At 42.7% G+C, this 19,449-nt stretch overlaps 1 protein-coding gene across 1 annotated transcript; it reads left to right on the top strand.

Moving 5' to 3' along the window:
* The first annotated feature begins 15,342 nt into the window (after positions 1 to 15,342).
* LOC125449239 (gastrula zinc finger protein XlCGF7.1-like) lies at positions 15,343 to 18,989 on the top strand. The gene is made up of 3 exons (XM_048524936.2): positions 15,343 to 16,042; positions 16,925 to 16,971; positions 18,786 to 18,989. The coding sequence occupies exons 1-3, from the start codon at positions 15,343 to 15,345 to the stop codon at positions 18,987 to 18,989; spliced, it is 951 nt and encodes a 316-aa protein (XP_048380893.2).
* The last annotated feature ends 460 nt before the right edge of the window (positions 18,990 to 19,449 follow it).

Raw genomic sequence — 19,449 nt, 5'->3', positions numbered from 1 at the left:
GTTTACAAAAAATAGTAAGGTTATACTTTAAAAAGCCACTTAGCTGCTTTGTTGCTGAGGGCTTCCCCACGCAGGTTTCTCCAAGGCCAGCAGTGAATTCTGCTGTTTGCTTATTTTTCTTAGATGAACTCCAATATCCAGAGATACTTGAAATCAAATAGTTGAACAGTCAGCTGTGCAGATTCACCGCTGGGTCAGACAGCAGTGCAGGTTTATTTCTCCATTTCATTAACTTCCCATGTGGTCACTAACTTTGTCTGTCTTCCTCCTTTTTAACGTGCCATTGTTTACATCTTTCTTCCCCTGAAGTTCCAAAACAATGCAACAGTTACAAAACAGTAATTACTGCTCCAACACTGAAGATCTCAGAAAAGGAGCAGCCCTTGAAACCACGTTGTTTTCTCATCCTCCATCTTGGATTACCCAGAATTCACATTGATTTGAATGTGAACACAGGAGGTATGATTATTAAGTTTACAGGTGACACCAGAATTGGAGGTGTAGTGGACAGCAATAAGGTGACTTCAGACTACAATGGGTCATTGATCAGATGAGCTAATGGGCCAAGGAATGGCAGATGGAGTTAAATTTAGATAAATGTGAGTTGCTGTATTTTTGAAAGACAAATCAGGGCAGGACTTACACACCTAATGGCAAGGTCGTAGGGAGTGTTGCTGCACAAAGAGACCTTGGAGTGCAGATCCACAGCTCCTTGAAACTGGAAACCCAGGCAGATAGGATAGTGAAGGAGATGTTTAATATACTTGCTTTTATTGTCAGTTCACTGAGAATTAGGATTGGGAGGTCATGTTGCTGCTGTTCAGGGCATTGGCTAGGCCATTTTTGCATGTGCATTTATCATCTCCTGTGATACGAAGGATAGCCTGAAACTTGAAAGAGTTCAAAAAGATTTACAAGGATGTTGCCAGAGTTGAAAGGTTTGAGCTATAGGGAGAGGCTGAATAGGCTGGGGTTTCTCTCCCTAGAGGGTCAGATGGTGAGGGATAGCCTTAGAGAGGTTTATAAAGTCATGAGTAACATGGATACAGTGAACAGACAAGGGTTTTTTTTCCCCAAAGCAGTGGTGCCCAGAACTAGTGGGTATACATTTACGGTGAGAGGGTCAAGATATAAAAGGGACTTAAGGGGTAACTTTTCCAAGCATAGAGTAGTGGGTGTATGTAATGAGCTGCCAGAGGAAATGGTGGATAATGCAATTACAACATTTAAAAGGTGTCTGAATAGGGATGTGAATAGGAAGGGTTTAGAGGAATATGGGCCAAATGCTGGCAAAAGGGACAGGATTTGTTTAGGATATCTGGTTGGCATGGACGAGTTGGACTGAAGGGCCTGTTTCCAGGCTGTACAGCTCTATGACTCTAACATCCTACAGTCTCTACATATGTAGAATGTCCAGAACCAGGGATCGGGGGTGATTCAAACCACATCAAAGTCAACCAACAACAGACTGCAAGGCAGAACCCTACAGCAGTGAACCTCTACACAGTGTTTAACACAAAGCTGATTTATTTGATTTTTGTCCAGAATATTAAAACTTTGGATTCGTGCCCGAATGTGATGAACAGCAAAGTCCAAACGCTGAGATGTCCGAACTCTGTACTGTCTCAGCAGAGTCGATGAGTGAGTGAATGTATTCCTTCCCTTACAAGAAAGAGGCGACTGGCCTATCCCCTAGTGTGATCTCTCTGGTGTCTCAGCAGAATTGATGAGTGAGCTAACTGTTTTTTCCTCACAAGAAACAGGTAAATGCTTTCTCTCCAGTGTGAACTTGCTGTTACACTGAAAATTGAGATGGTTGCCTGACTCCCCCACTTCCACAATGAAAGCACCTGAAAAGTTTCTCATAATGTGAACACGTTTATGGCACATCAGTTCCACAAATCTTCAATAACACTTCCTTCAGATTAGATATTTGGAAGGTCTCTCCTCAATGTGAGCATGTTGATGATTAAAAAAATGTCGTCAGGAACTCGTATAGTGATTCCCACAGCCTGAGCAATTAAAATGTCTTTCATCAGTATGAACAAATTGATGGGACTTCAGTTACACAGAATTCTGAAAGCACTTCCCACAGTCTGAGCATTTGAAGGGTCTTACCTCAGTGACAACATGCTGATGACAAGTCAGTCCCCAGGAGCTTGCAGTCATAGAGATGTAGAGGTGTAAGCACTTAAACAGACCCTTGAGTCCAACTTGTCCATGCCAACCAGATATCCTAGACAAATCTAGTCCCATTCACCAGCATTTTCCCATATCATTTTAAACCCTTCCCATTATTATACCCATCCAGGTGGCCTTTAAATGTTGTAACTATACCTGCCTTCACCACTTCCTCTGGCAGGTCATTCCATACATGCACTACCCTTGCACCCATATTTCCACAGATTCTCCCTAGAGTGATTGTATTTGAGGTTTGTGAGGTCTGTTGATTGGCTAAAGCCTTGTCCGCACACATATGTATGGTTTCTCTGCACCTGAACAGAGCTTTTTTCTTTCATGTTCAAAATCTGATCACATTCTGTTTGTGATAAAATGGACAACTCCATCACATCATGGTGTCCTGTTTGGTTTGTAAATCTTTCCCTTCTAATATCCTATGAAATTGATGTCAAACTAAAAACAAGAGAGAGTGAGAGAATCTCTCACAAGACTCTGGTTTCTGTGTGAAGGTAGGGACTGAAAGAGAGGGTTTAAGACACCTACAAGAACTTTGTCAGAATCTTCCAAACACTCAGCCTCCACGACCGAGAAGGTGCTTGTAGCAGGTGGATGAGAACACTATCACTTCCAAGTTCCCTCTAGTTCACACACTGTCCTGACTTGTCTGACATCCAGTTCTGGCGGAACAGAAATTTCCTCCAATTAAATAATGTCAAAACTGAGGCTTTTGGCTTCAGTCCCCACAAACTCCACCTCATTGCCACTGACAATCCCACTCCCAGGCAACTGTCTCACTCTGAACAAAACACATCATCACCATGATGAAATATTTCATCCTGAGGTGAGTTTTCAACCACGTATCCCCATCACCACCAGGACTACCCACTTCCACCTCAGTGACATTCGCCGACTCCTCCTGGTCTCTGCTCATCTGCTGCTGAAACTTTCATCCATTGCTTTGTTAACTCTAGACTTCACTATCCTGATACACCCCCCCACCGTCCTCCCACACTCCCCTCTCTGGTCATGTCTAACTTCCTCTGAATCCATTACTGAACGTGCTTGAGCTCTGTTTAGTGTTTTATCTTTCCTTGTTCCTTTTATTGCCTGTATCGGAATGATGTTTTTACCAGCCATGTGCTGTTGCCTTAGCAGCTTGACCTTCCCGCACGAGCTCCCACAATCCTGTGAGGGTAGGCGTTACAGGCTATTCATCCAGTGACGTAATCCTGAGGACATCCATAACTCCTGCCGCATGAGTACTCGCACCAAGTCTTGTTAACTCTCCAACTCATGCTCGCGCAGCTAATTTTTTATTATTCATACATGGCACACGAGCGCCCTTGGCTAAGGCAGCATTTATTGCCCAACCTAGAAGTGAGTTTATAGTCAACCACATTGACTCAGATCTGGAGTCACGTGTAGTCGAGACCTGGGAAAGCCAATGAAATGAGCTTTCCACTGCGCATGCCCCTTATCACAGGAGGCGGGAAGACACCGCGCATGCGCATTAATAAGCAATTTCCTGCATAGGGGACATTCATTTACGCTTGGAATTCTGGTTTATTCATTCGCCATTGTAGATTGTAAATTCATTTGCTGTTATGGCTACAAAATATCTTTTTATTTATCTGTCAGAGGGATAGTTGACATATATAGTTCATATAATAGAGAATTAAATACGCTATACGCGTGCCAGGGATATAATATCACAAAGTCTGACGATGAGCCACGTATTAAATGCTCAAATTGCCATACCAGTTTTAGACCATAGGACTATAAAATGTGAGGCTGGATGAACACAGCAGGCCCAGCAGCATCTCAGGAGCACAAAAGCTGACGTTTCGGGCCTGGACCGTTCATCAGAGAGCCATAGGACTGCTTTCTTATTAGAGAGAGACAACTGATGATGGTTTAACCTGAGGGACACTACACCTCAAATGAGTGGAGAAATTGAAAAAGAGAGTCTCTAATGATAACCTCAGATGGTGTGATATTTAAACCCACACCATTTGCATCATGAGGAAAACTGGCAAATGACTCTGAGAAAATATCTGCTTTTTGAAGCTGCCTTCAAGGAGGGAAATGAGGATTTCATGTTCGAGCAAAGAGCAATATTTCCTGTCATTTGTTGATGGAGCTGCTTTTGTTGCACTGAAGCCCTCAAGGTATTGAAATTATTTCGATGAGCATTTGAAACATCAGAGAACATAAGGATATAGGCCAAGTGCTGGAAACTGGATTTTAAAGCGAAATGGTTGATGGCTAGCTTGATATAAAGAGCGAGAGGGTCTTTCTCCATGCTGTTAAAAATTCAGTGACTCTATCATTTTGCAACTGAAAATAAAGTCAAAAACAATGTTAACAAGAAAACTTGCAAGCAATGCATGTACCTTCTTTTGTGCTTCAGTAGTTTGGATTCAGCAAACTCACTGCTGTTTCCTGCCTTTGGTTCACACTCAGGGAGAGAGGATTTATTGGTATGGCACATTCTTAAAATGAGCATAAATTCTTGACATTAGAACTAGTAAAGGCATAAACTCTGTCAGAATCAATGAGAGTTTCACATCAAATATTAAAGCAAATAGGAGAAAGCGCTGAAGTGCTATACAAGCTCTGGGGCTCTGATGTTACATCAAAATGTTCACACTGAGACATCCTCCAGGTGCTCTCACTGCGGGGTGGGATTCAAGTGGTCATTCCAACTCATTGAACACCAACTGATCTCATACTGGAAGACGATGTTCACCTGCATTGAATATAGCAAAGGATTTGCTGTGAAATCCAGCCTGCTCAAACACTAGCAACCTCACACAGAGGTTGAATGCCCAGACTGTGAGAAGCCCTTTAAAAGATCTGAGACCCTGCTGTCCCAATGTGTTCACACTGACAAGAAACAGTTCAGGTGCTCTCACTGTGGGACTAAGTTTAAATGGTAAGCCCTACTCCCAAAACACCAACAGACACAAAATGGGGAGAGACCATTCACCCGCACTGACTGTGGGAACGGATTCACCATGAAATCCAGCCTGGCGCATCTCCATTTCTCTCATGACAGTCATGGGGTTTTACTGTGAATATATCCCTATTTCATAGTGTCCCTCTCTATCTATTAGAAGTTTTGGTTGAAAACAAAATAAATCCACTTTGTGTTAAATGTACTGCATCAAGTAATTTTAAAATCTCTAACACATGACTCTTTGAAATGGTCTCCTTCTGACTGCAGGAATTGGATTTTGCTGTAAATCATATCCAGGACACAACCATTTTCCCTGAGGTCTTTTTCTAATGATCTTTGAATTCCAGCCTAGTTATAGGTTTAATAAACAGATAAAAAGACAATTCTATCAGGTTTGTGGTGAACACAGTCTGCTGAAGTTTTCTAATACCCTTCACACTTTCTTTAAGTCTTTTCCCTTTCTATCTTCTCCATTTGTGAGGACCTCATGGAACTTCTTTCTCATTCAGATTGAGACAATCAATTTGGCTGCATCTTTCATGCCCCTCCTTTCCCTGAAAAAAGTCTCTGAAGTTCCATCTTGTCCGAGCATTGAACTTGCATCTTCTCCAGTTCCTCTCCTACTTCAACAGCTCCTCATGTTCACGAGACCGACTTGATAGTCCCTTGATCCTTGTTCCACTAATTTGCGAAGCATCCAACTTCTTTTAGCTGAAGTTGTTCACAGTTCTTGCTCTTGTCTGGTATGATCCCTCTCACTTTAAATCCACAATCATCATTCATCTCATGAAAACCAGCTTGATCTCATCTCCAAACTCCATTTCTTCTCTGTAGACCTAGAGTTTGGTGTCTCACAATCCATCTCTGCACTGCCACCACGCCAAACCCTGTTCTCACCTACATACTGCCATTAGTGATAACATCCAAAGGCACTGCATTAGTTTTCACATGTCCACTGACACCAATCAACACAATCTCAGGTCACAACCCCAAATCTCCATTATTCCAGCGTTGCTAAATTGTCAGGCTGTGAATCCCACATTACTGGATTTTTTTTCCAATCACTCACATGCCATGATCATTGCTGACTTGGTCAGCACTTAATACCCATCCAAGGCAGTTAAGAGTCAACCACATTGCTGTGGGTCGGCAGTTACATGTAGGCCAGATGAGTAAGGGCAGCAGTTACCTTCCCAAAACGACATTAGTGTATCAGGTAGAATTTTCCTGAAAATAACAATGGTGGCCTCAGCGGAACACATAGCAATAGTGGGCTGTTTATTGCTGTCAGAAATGATGCCCCATCCAACCAATTTGCTGATGGAAAGTAGGGTTAATTGGTAGGGTTAGATGTGTCCTGCTTTTGTGGACATGACATAGCTGGGCTTTTTCTTTAATTTACTGTTGTCAATCTAAGTTTTGCAGTCCACTGGAACAGCTTGGCTAGGCAAAAGCAGGAACTGAATGAGATCATCATCCATCATTTTGTTCACGTTTTTGTTCATCATTTCTATAAATGATTGAGATGATAATATAACAGGTATAGTTGGTTAGTTTGCAGATGACACCAAACTTCATGGTATAGTGTACTGTGAAGAGCATTTTTCTAAGATTATAAAGAGGTCTTGACCAATTGTATCAATGGGCTGAGGGTTGGCAGATAGAGTTTAATTTAGATAAATGTGTGGTATTGCATTTTGATAAAACAAGCAGGGGTACAACTTATACAATTAAAAGCAGGACCTTGTGTCGCATTGCAGACCTAAGATGTGGGATTTCAGATATGTAATTCTTTGCAGTTTGCATCACAGGTAGACAAAGTGATTAAGAAGGTGTTTAGTACACTTGCTTTCATTGCTCACTCTTTTGAGTACAGGAGTTGGGAAGTCACATTGAGGTTATACAGCACGTTGGTGAAGCCTCTTCTGGAGTACTGTGTCCAGTTCTGATCACCCTTTTATAGGAAGGATATTAAGCTGTAGCGGGTTCAGTAAGGGCTTACCAGGATGTTGCCGGGATTGGAGTGTTAAGTTATAAGGAGAGGCTGGATATGCTGGAACTTGTTTTCATTGCAGCATAGGAGGTTGACAGGTGACCTTAGAGAGGTTTTTAAAATCATGAGCAGTATTGATAAGGTGAATGGCAGGTGTCTTTGCATTGTGATGTGCGATTTCAAGACTGAGGGGCATATTTTCCGTATTACAAATGTGACCTCAGATTTCTTGTCACTGTCATAGTAACCATCCAATCAGCTCCCTCCTGTGCTCCCGTCCTCCACCCACTGGGCCAAAGTGCCTCCACTTTCCTTCTTGTCTGTAGCTCAAATCACTTATCTTATCTGCTATAATACTTGCTCAGTACTCATCTTGTATAGAGAGCAAACCTCTGCTCCACTGATACTTCTCCTGCTGACTGAACAGACTCACCTTAGCCGATAGCCTCAACTGTCAGGTTACTGTTGCTTTCAGTATTAAATGCACTGAGGTTATCGGGGGCCAGGCAAATAATCCAGCTGCCTAAGCTAATGCTCTGGTGACACAAATGATGGTAGAATTTAAATCCAGTTCATAAATCTGGAATTACTGAGTTAATCTGAGCAATGGTCACCATGTCTACTGACTGCTTTTTAAGGGCAAATTTTCAGCCCACAGTTTCCTACTTTCTTCTCCTTCACTTTTTGAATTCAAGGGTTACTTTCACAATTTTTCATTCCAAAGGAAACTTCTCCAAATTAAGGAATGTTTTGGAAATTTAAAACTAATGCACCAACTATCTCATTAGCCCAATCTGTACCTTGGCATTTGTCAGCAAACAGCTCCAACAGTTTGTTTCAATACCACCTTCCTGGTGATTGTAATTTTTCTGAGAGCCTTCTACTTTCCATGTTCTGCTTTACAGCTTTTACCGAGATATTGCTTGTGTCCTCTAAAGTGAAAAGCAATGCAAATTACCTGTTCAATTCATTTGTTCACATCTTGTTGTATTTCATCTGCAGGAGGCTGAGAGATGTACAAAGTGTGAGATTACTTTTAATCTGCAAAGTCAGTTCATCTATGTCAGTCAGACATTTTAAGTTGGTTCACTGCAGCCATCTGATATTAGCACAGCACTGACATTGACATAAAAAACAGGGAAAAGCAAGCTTGAGTGGGGACATCAATATAGTTTGAAAATATTAAATATTGGTCCCAAACTAGCATCTCAGATTCTCTGATCCTAAACCCCCTGAAACAGAGGACTGAACAGATTGTAGGGATATTTGCTGAGGTACTCTCTCTGGAATTTCCTGCTGTCAATATGACTCCCCAGATATAGCTCTCACCCGGTCTGTTTCTCCCTGTCTTTGTCCTGGTCTCTTCTCTGTACATATTGCAGCTATTTCATGCTTGACTTTACAACTTCGATTTCTTATCCCCTTGTTGAATATCTCAGCAGAGTTTGAAAATTTAAAACATTGATCACTTGCTTGCCCCTTAAACCTCTGTCCAGACACAGGATTGTGGAGAGAGTGGGGATTTTGCACAGGATGATAGTCAGTAATGTTCTGAGATCACTGGTAATGACTGATATGCCACATTATTTCAGGTCATAGAGTCATTGGAATGAAGGGCTCATCATATGAGGAGCAGTTGAGGACTCTGGGTCTGTACTTGATGAGGTTTAGAAGGATTAAGGGGGGTCTTATTGAAACTTACAGAATACTGGGAGGCCTGGAAAGAGTGAACATGGATAATATGGTTCTACTAGCAGGAAAGATGAAGGCCTGAAGACGCAGCATCAGAGTGAAGCGACAACTCTTTAGATTTGAGATTCAGAGGGACTTCTTCAGCCAGAAGGTGGTGAATCTGTACAGGCTGTGGAGGTCTGTCATTCAGTGTATTTAAGACTAAGGTAGATATGTTCTAGATTAGTAAGGGTATCAGAGGCTAGAGGGAGAAGGCAGGAGAATGGGGTAGTGAAATAGATCAACATTGATTACATGGCGGAGCAGACCTAGTGGGCCAAGTGATCTAATTTTGCTCCTTTACCTTAGGTCTAAGATGCGAAAACACAAAACTCAACCCAAACAGTAGACTGAAATCTGGCAGTGTCTCAATATTCATCCCCACCTGGATAATATCCACCTCTGAGTGTTAACCGAGTTCCTGGTCATGGTGTAAAAGTTCTCCCTCGCTTCCCTCAGTAAATCTGCATCCTGTTACAATCAGCTAATGGGATGAACCTTGCTCATTTGCTTAACACTAGAATATCAAAGTTGTACAATTCCTTCAAATCATCACTCGCTTTCCTTTTCTCCAACATAGTAAAACTTCACAAATAAAATTAGTCCTCCCGTGAACCATAAGCATTGTTGGTGATAAGGTGAACCTGTGCCAAATGTGGAAAGGGATTCATTCCATTTTCCAATTTCTTTGCTCATCAGAGACAGACTGTTGGCCTGTGCAAAGTGTGGGAATGAATTAACTAAGTCATCCATGCTGCTACCCTATCAGATCACAGCTATTCATGAAATCTATTTATTCCCACTGAACTGTGAACCATCCAACTCACCCAGGTTTACTGATACTATTAATGTTCTTCTCTCTCTCTCTCTTCTGATTCTGTCCCTCTCTCTTTTGCATCTGCTGTTATTACCCACCCTAAAAAATGTAACCCTTGACCTCACTGTCCTCACAAACCACTGCCCATCTCTGACCTCCTTCTTCTTTGGTGTTTCTCAAGGATCTATCCTTAACCGCCTCCTATTTCTCATCTACCTTGGAGCAGGCCATTCAGCCCCTTGACCCTGTTCCACCATTCAATGAGAAATGCTGCCATTATATGACACCACTCAAAAGCACCGCATAGTTTTTCACATGTCCACTGACAACCCCCAGTTCTACCTCACCCCAGCCCTCTCCATTCCTCCACTGTTGTTAAATTATCAGATTGCTCATTTCACATCCAGTACTGGTTATGCAGACATTTCCTCTAATTTAAAACTCAGAAAGACCAAGCCATTGTCCTTGGTTGACAATGCACATTCCATTCCCTAACTACTGACTCCAACCCTCTCATACAGCTCAGAAACAGGCACTTTAGTCCAAACTGACCACACCAACCAGACATCCCAAACAGGTCTAGTCCCATTTCCCAGCATTTGAACCATTTCCCTCTAATCCCTTTCCATTCGTGTACCCATCCAGATATCTTATAAATGCTGCAATTGCAGCAGCCTCCATCACTTCCTCTGGTAGCTTGTTCCATACTCACATCACCCTGGGAGCTGTTTGAACTGGACAGCATTGTTCTGCATTCGTGTCATGTTTCACCTCAAGATGAGTTTCCCAACATTTACTCCACATCATTGGTACCACAAAACTTAGGAGCTGAACTGGTCCATTCAAACTATTGAGTCTATTCTGCCATTCAACAATATCATAGCTGATCTGGCAATTGTCAACTCCACATTTCAGATATTTTCCACATAACCCTTGATTCCCATGTTGATTAAAAATCTGTCTATAGAAGCCTTAAATAAACTTAATGATCTAACCACGACAACCCTCTGTGATAAAGAATTCCACAAGATTCACTACCCTTTGAGAGAAGAAATTCCTCCTTATTTCTGTCTTAAATTGGAGGACCTTTATTCTGTGGCTATGCCCTCTGGTTCGAGACTCTCCCATAAGGGGAAACAAACTTTCCACATTTACCCTGTCAATTCACCTAAGAATCTTGCATGGTTCAATAAGGTCGCCTCTCAATCCTCTAAATTCCAATGTGTACAGGGTCAATCTACCCAATGTCTTCTGATAAAAATATCCCTTCATATCCAGTATCACCACGGGAGAACTGTCTCTGGACTGCCTTCATTGACATTCTTAGATCTGGGATCCAAAGCTGTTTACGATATTCCATTGAAACCAAAATGCTGCAGATGCTGGAAATCTGACACAAAAACAGAACATTGGAAAAGGTCAGCAGATCTGACAGCATCGGTAAAATGAAAAGGGGATCAAGGGTTATGGGAAGCACAAAAGTAATCTAACATGTCTGCATACACCCACTTATAATTTCACACTCACTCATCTCACACTGACACACATGCACATTCGCACACATTCTTTTACACCCTCTCACACACACATCTAAATTTAGACACACACACTCACTCTCACACTTCAAACCCTCGTCTCTCACATTCTCACTCACCAAACTCTCACTTTCACACTCTCACAAACACTCCTTCACCCTCTTGCACATGCACTCACAGAATCACTCACACTCACTGACACTCAGAGTAACAGTTACCTGGGAGTGAGTTAGACTGGAATCTAACCAATGGGTTGGGGAAGAACAGATTCCCAAGAGGGAGTTATAGAGTGGGATCTAATCAAGGGGTCTGGGATGATTATAAATAGAATAACATACCTGAGAGTGACTAATAGACTGGAATCTAATCAAAGTGCCTTGATGCCACACTAAGTCAAATGTGGCCTTAATGTCAAGGGCTGTCACTCTCTCCTCACATCTGAGAATCAACCCCTTTGTCCAAGTTTGAACCAAGGCTGGAAAGTATCTGGTGGCCCTGGCAGAACACAAACTGGGTGCCACTGAGCAGGTGCTACTCAATTAACACTGTTGATGACACCTTTCACTGTTTTACTGAGGTTCAAGAATGTACTGATAGGGCGATTAATGGCTGGGGTGGATTTGTCCTGCTATTCATCGACAAGACATATTCTGGAAATTTTCCAGATTGTTGGGTGGATGCCAGTGTTGTAACTGTACTGGAATAGCTCAGCAGTTGGGAAAACTGAGTGTCTCTCTTATCACACTCGGAGCAGATGAATAGTCTCTCCTTAGTGGGAACTCAGTGATGGGTCAGCAGATGAACAGGCTGAGTGAATTCTTTTCCACACTGTCACCAGTATGAATGTATTGATGTATGAGCAGATTGTGGGACCAAGCGAATCCCTTACCACACTCCCAGCAGGTAAACAATTTCTCTCCAGTCTGAACCTGCTGGTGTTCCAGTAGGTTTGACGTCTGAGCAAATCCCTTCCCACACACGGCAGACAAACAACGTCTTCCCCAAAGTGAGCTCATTGGTGTATAGTGAGGTTGATTGACTGAAACTCTTTCCAAAGGAAGTGCAGAACAGCTTCTCCTTACTGTGAATAAGTAGGTGTATCTAGACATGGATAACATACTGAAGTCCTTCCCACAGGTAGAGCAGGTAAACAGTCTCTCTCTGCATCAATGAATTTCCAACTGGGATGGGTAATTACATTTCTTCCCACAGTCTCCACATTTCCATAATTTCTTCATGGTGTTGATGTCCTTGAGTCTGTCCAGGACGAATAATCAATGTAAGCATCACCTACACACAGACTTATAGATGATTATGTTTCTTTTCACATGTAAATCTTCTCCCCAAAATCCTATGAGGGAGCTTTACAAAAGTCATTCCTGTTAGTTCAGGATAGTAATTCTGAATACATCATTCCAGTTTCTCTGGAACATTGTGTCCTCTTGTTCCCCAAAGATGGAAACTCTTGTCCCAGGAGGCGGTGGCTTTGTCTCAATGTAACTGGTCTAGTCATCCATTACCCCAAGCTATTGTTATGGGAGACGCATTCAAATCCCAACAGGTCAGATGGGGGATGAAAATTTAAGTCAATAAAAATCTGCAATAAAAAGCTGGACTCTGTCAATTGTTGTAAAATCTCACTGCTGTGAGGAGGGAAGTCTGCCTCCTTTCTCTTGGTCTGACATATATGTGACTCCAGACCTACAACAAATTGGTTGACTCCTCACCACCCTCAGGACAACCAGGGATTGACAACTGGCCTGATCAGGGATTAGCCGCATACCAATAAATTAAACAAAAAAAACCTCTTCCCTCTTTCCTGAGCTGAAATACAAATGAGCTCTAGGATAATTCTTCGTTTTAACAAATTTCCGCAATTGAAAATGCAGCTTTAATATTATATCCGCGCTGCGCATGTTCAGGCTCCTGGGTGATTGACGCATGTCCTGGCCAGTAGAAAGAGGGATAACGCAAGACTTTCGGGACGTGCAGGTCCTTAAACCAATCAGAATGAATGAAGGGTGGGCCCGAGCTGCTTACAGAGCATGCGTAGTGATGGTACCTGTGCCGGAACGAGGTGGTTGGCTGACAGCGAAAGGCGAGAGAGAGAGAGAGAGATAGATAGATAGATAGAAAAAGAGGGACTGGGTGGTTTCAGGAATAACCTGTTTGAAGCTGTTTATACCTGGCTAAGTACTGAGCCTCGGGAAGCTCCTTTTGCACAGGATTAGAGTAAAAGGATTTACACACAGCAGACTCAAACCAACAGAAACGTTTGTGTCTCCTGGACTGGAAAGGAGAAGCTTTCGAGCAGCTAGACATTGAAGGTCGGTGAGCTGGAATTTGCATTCTCTTTGCTCAGATGCCGCTGAGGATTTGTAGCATTTTCATTTTCTTGCTGGATTCCCGCTGCCGAACGTTCTTGTGTCTGTTGTAGGAATTGTTGTAGCGAGACAAGTTGCTGAGTTTAACCCCTAGCGCTGCTGGGACTGACCGGCTCCAATAACTTCGAATGCGGGGCTTTCATGGAAGTGTTCTCAGGATTAGTTGCTAAAGTAAAGGGGTCTGTTCAAAGTCTAGGAGCTTGTATTAGGAAGAGGTATTTCTCCAGGATAGTTCTAAAGACATTTGGCAGAAAACTTGGTCACCAGAACTTTCTTGGTTGGTGGTGAGAAGAGTTCTGCCTGTGAGATCCTTCATGCATACCAGCTCTCTCTGTGCCACTGCACGCTGTCCTCGAAGAGGCTGTGGAGGGGATGAGGCTGTCACACCTCTTTCTGGGATGTGCCTATGCAAGGGAATTCTGGAGGGGGAAGCAGTGTTTTTTGTCACGACCAACTCCATGATGCAGAACTCTTGAGTTCTATGGTCTATTCCTTGGTGCGCGCACACACAGAGATAAACCTCAGCTGTGCCAGCAGGACCATCAACTTGGTGAATGATGCTCTTTGGTCTGCCTGAATCTTGCCTGTCTTACAGTTGAAAGAGTTGACCCTGATTGAGTGTTGCAGAAGGGTATATTCCAAGGTCTAGGACTACCTGCTAAGGGACGGGCTAAAGCTTGGGGTAGCTGCTGCCAAAATACAGTGGGAAAAGATCGCCATGTAAGGTCCTTCTGCCTAAGCATAATAAAGTGCACTTAGTAATGTCATCCTGTCAATGCCTCAGCTAAATGCCAAGACTTTAACTGTAAATATTGAGAAAGGTGAATATTGATGTTTGTTTTCTTCTCTAAGTATAGATCTGATTGGCTTCATGAAGCCAATGAAAGTATATTTCTGCATAAAGAAAAAATCCTCAAAAATAGTTCTAATCTAATTATATTGAGCAAGTTTAAAGTGGCTAGCATTTGCTCTCCTATAGTGCTGTTCAGTAAGGAGTTAAAAGATTGTCAGACACGTTATAAAGAAACAGCAACATGTATCCATAAGAAGAGGAGTGTGTCTGAGAGGGTGATTTATAGGTGATGGTTCAGCTTACACACTTGACTTCTCCTTCTTGGAAGGAGTTAGTGTTATTCCTTTAATTGTAGGTGGAAGAAACTGTGGCCTTATGTATCCCACTGCTCTCATTGCCTCTCCTGCCATTGAGGCCTGAGTTTTGTGGAAGTCCAAGACAGGCAGTGGGTCCTTTTGAAGGACATCAGTGAATAGTTCAATTTTTATGACAATACAGTAACTTTTCACGGTCAGTGTTTTCTGAATTTCTTTCACACAAATTACTAGATTCAATGAACACCATTTCACAACGTCCTTTAGTGTCTTAAACAGTTCTTTTCTTTTCTCATACTCACCCTTTCCTGACTTTAATTCATTTTACAGAGAATCAGAGGCATATTCATTAGAAAGAATTCCAAGCAAACATCCTGTCAAGATCTGAAAGTGAGTCAATTCATCAGGGCTTGAAAACCAGTGGATTGTCAACATTTGTCTATTTTGTCTCTGGGAAAAGATTTCAAATATCAGTGTGAGAGGAAATGCACAAAGACACATCCATCCAAGTGAGTGTTCCAGTGAACTGATTGGACAGGCCTTGAGCCAGCTACACAACCTGAATAACATCACAGTGGGGAGAAACTGTGTATCCCTGTCCCTTGTATGGACAAGGAGTCAGTTGATCATCCAGTATGGAGAGACATGAGGACACTTGCACCACAGAAAAGCCATGGAAATGTGCAGACTGTGGGAAGGGATTCAAATGCCCATCCATGCTGGAAACTCATCGTCGCAGTCACACTGGGGAGAGGCCATTTATCTGTCCCCAGTGTGGGAAGGGATTCACTCAATCATCTGACCTTGAGAAACATGAACGCACTCACACTGGGGAGAGGCCATTCATTTGTCCTGAGTGTGGAAAGGGATTCAGTGACTCATCCACCCTGTGGAGACACCAGCGAGTTCACACTGGGGAGAGGCCATTCATCTGCCCCGAATGTGGCAAGGGATTTACTCGGTCAGCCCACCTGCTGAGACACCAGCGAGTTCACACGCGGGAGAGACCATTCCTCTGCCCTGAGTGTGGGAAGGGATTCAGTGACTCATCCTACCTGCTGACACACCAGCGAGTTCACACTGGGGCAAGGCCATTCCCGTGCTCTGAGTGTGGTAAGGCATTCTCTCAGTTAGCCAACCTCCGGGCGCACCAACTAGTTCACACTGATGAGAGACCTTTCAAATGTTCGCAGTGTGAGAAGAGCTTTAAACGAAGACGTGAAATGCTGACTCACCAACGCATTCACTCTGGGGAGAGGCCATTCACCTGCTCCGTGTGTAGGAAACAATTTGTCCATTCAAAAAACCTTCTGAGACACCAACGAATACACACTGGTGGGAAGTTGTTACCTGCTCCCTCTGTGGGAAAGGATTTACTCAGTCATTCCACGTGCTGAGATGTCAAGTTCACAAGTGACTGCAGGGCAGGCATTTGTTCCTGTTGTTCTTAAAACTTTGACTCAATCTTTCCTTCCCCACCCCCCACCCCGATCAGCAAGCAGATGCAGTGGAACAGGGAAAATATGTGGTGCTTGTGATGTGACAGGGGCAGGCCAGCAGGAGATGGCATTGTATCACTTTAAACACCAGAGGGATAGAGAGACACTGTGTGACTTTGATTCATCACATTTTAATTCAGTCAAAAGTGTGTCCCATTGCAGGCAGACATGAGTATGCACACACACATTGACACACAGGCCCAAAATCAGATTAATAGAAACATGCAGACTATCATACTCTTATTTCTGGGACAGCGTGTCCTATTGCAGGTAGAGTTGGTTACATACACAGACACACAGGCAAACTTGGGCACACTCCAACTTCCCTCCAGGATCAAGTGTGTCCTACTGAAGGCAGAGCTGATCACACCAACACAGACACACAGACAGAAATACACAGAGTGTGACACAGAATAACCAGCACACACAGACTTTCACAAATGCGCCCACAGATACTATGTCGCTGGGTGTATATAGTTGGGGTTTATTTGTTTATTAAACCCAAGTTCATTGGACAATTAAGTGAGTTAATTTGTACAATACATCACTAATCACTCTTCCATTGTAAAATGGATTGATTCATCTGTATAATTCTCAAACTCCTTAAAAGCAAACTTGCTGACTTGTTCATTTCAGTCCCACTTATACCCTGTGTTGATTTATGTGAGAAAATCTTGTGTTCCCTTTTGTGGAATAAATTTGTGTTTATTTGTTGCAGAAGCCTGTGTTTTGTGTCTAAATGACCCTGTGCTCTGGCTGCTGCTGGTTTGAAACTGCGGCTTTGTCTCTGTGGATTTTAGGTCCAGGGCCAGTTGGTGGCAGGTGCTTGATGAGAGGGAAGACTAACCTACTGAGCTTTTACTTTCTCTCTCATGGTCAGTCCTGGAAGCCATGGTTCCTTTTGCCGTTTGGACGGCGCAAGAGGTGTGTGCTGTGTGTGCGTGTGTCCGAGGGTAATTGGAAGCTCAATGCCAGTTTTGATCGCTAACATCAATCTCAGCTTCCACACCTTGCTGAACCACCTAGACTGAAGCAGACCCTGGATTAGAGTCTGATTCTCATGGGATAGGGGGAATTGTGAGCAACCAGTGAGAACTGGGACCCAATGGAATGATGAGTATCCTTTTCTCAGTCCCCCTTCTTTCATCTGTCTTCAGACTCCCACAACAAGGTTTTACAGACTTTCCACAATTTTGCAGTCCTCCCCAAATGTTGTATCCACCCCAATCATGCAGCTCTCACCCTCCCACCCCAATCTTATGCAAGCCTCAAGTTGCTTCCATCTCAGATTTTTCACCCCTGAACACTCTTGTATCTCTTCCCCACACCCCCTACAACTTTGGTACTCAAACCCCTCCAAATTTTTGATACCCCAAAATATTATCTGTGCCCTAAATGTGTCACCATTCCCAATTTACACCCACTCCACATTTTATGCCACTACTCTGCCCTCGCCCCACCGTTTTTACCCCCACCTTTTTTTTGCCACCTTTCAATCACACAGCCCAATTTTACACCTGTCTGCACCTCACATCTCAATTTTTCAACCACCCTGAACCCTTTGAATACATTCCAATCTATAACACAATCCTCGGTACCTGTTACTCTGTATATAAATTACCCCCAAATCCCTTAATTATATTTCAGATTGTAACTTACACCCCAGCACATGTTATGCTCTATTTAAAACCCCTGATCCCCTCAGGTAGATTCCAGTTTGTAACTCATTCCCCATTTGTGTTCTGCAATATAGAAACGCACAGACTATCAATGAGATTCCATTCTCTAACTCAGTAGAAAGTGAATTGTTGAATGTTAAACTGGGAGCCAGGAAAAAGAGCTGCAGTTTAATTTCTATGATATTTTGTTTTTTCAAAAATGTTAATTTTGTGAAGTGCAATGGTTCAACAAGACAGCTCATTCCCACCTTCACAAGGGATGATGGGAATGCAGGATAAATGCTAGCCCAATTAGTGAAGCTCTCATCCTGTGAACAAATGAGAAAAGTACAATTCCTTTCACTTCCTAATCATTTGCTGGCCTTGCAGACTAAATCCATATGATTCATATCTCAGAATACCCAGATCCTGCTGTACCTCAGACTCTGGCAACAAATCCCTTTGAAGGCTCTTTATTGATTCTACAGCATCACCTCCTTGTACTGCCTTGGACAATATTTTACCCATTCACTGACCACTTCTACATCATTCAAGAATATCTCTTACATTCTGTTTGCAATTTACCTTCCAAACCATTTTCAGTAAGAGAATGTTCAATTTTTTTTAAAATCAAAGACTGACCTGTTCATACCTGTTGGAAATCCAAATACCCTTATGTTACTCCTTGTCCCTTGGTCAGTGAATGCTGTTTCTCACTCCTTTCCCAGATTATCTGTAAAATACCACATTCATCCATTAGCCTTTTTGAGTTGATTCATGGTGACCATGTTCCCCTGTACAATCGCAGCAAGACTCCCTCATTTTCCTAGTCACTTCTCCTTGGAAAATCGAGCAACCCATTAGTTGTCCTCGTAATATTTGGTGGAACCATTACGTTAGCTTTCTGTGATTTGTGCACAGGTCAATAATATTTCTAACATAACTTATTTCCTTATGAAGGGCTTTCCCTCTCTCCTACTTCCTCCATCCTCACCTCCGACAAGAATGAGGAACTTTGACCTCTTAGAGGAGGGTGAAGAAAGTAGTGATGTTGTGCATTTGGATTTTCAGCAAGTCTTCAATATGTTCCTGGAGCATATGGAAGCTGACAACCAAGACTCCTAAGACCACTAGGAATCATGGTGGCTTGTAGCCACTCTACGACAAACACTTACAAGGATTAAACACCCCATTCCCACAATGTTCAGAACAAACATGGTTTAACAACTGCCACAATCATTACATCAGATAGAGAAGAAGGAAACTAGCCATCAGAATAAACAAACATCAGTTAGCAGCAAAATGGCATGATGAACTCTCCTTAATATCTGTACATTTCAGACAATGAAGGCCATCAGTTAAACTGAGACAAAATAACCATAGTAGCCCAAGCCAAATATAGACATGCACAGGAATTCCTAGAGGCATGGCTGTCCACCCATACTTCAATCAACAAACATATAGGATTGGACCCCATGTATAAACCCATACAGATCAAAACCGGAAATGACAGTAATCACCATAACAGACCAGACAGTATAAATTCCAAGCGGAGTAGAATAACGTTGCTTCATTGGAGAGTCCA

This window comes from Stegostoma tigrinum, chromosome 42 (assembly GCF_030684315.1).
Source record: "Stegostoma tigrinum isolate sSteTig4 chromosome 42, sSteTig4.hap1, whole genome shotgun sequence".
NCBI lineage: Eukaryota > Metazoa > Chordata > Chondrichthyes > Orectolobiformes > Stegostomatidae > Stegostoma > Stegostoma tigrinum.
This window is presented reverse-complemented; position numbering and strand designations above follow the sequence as displayed.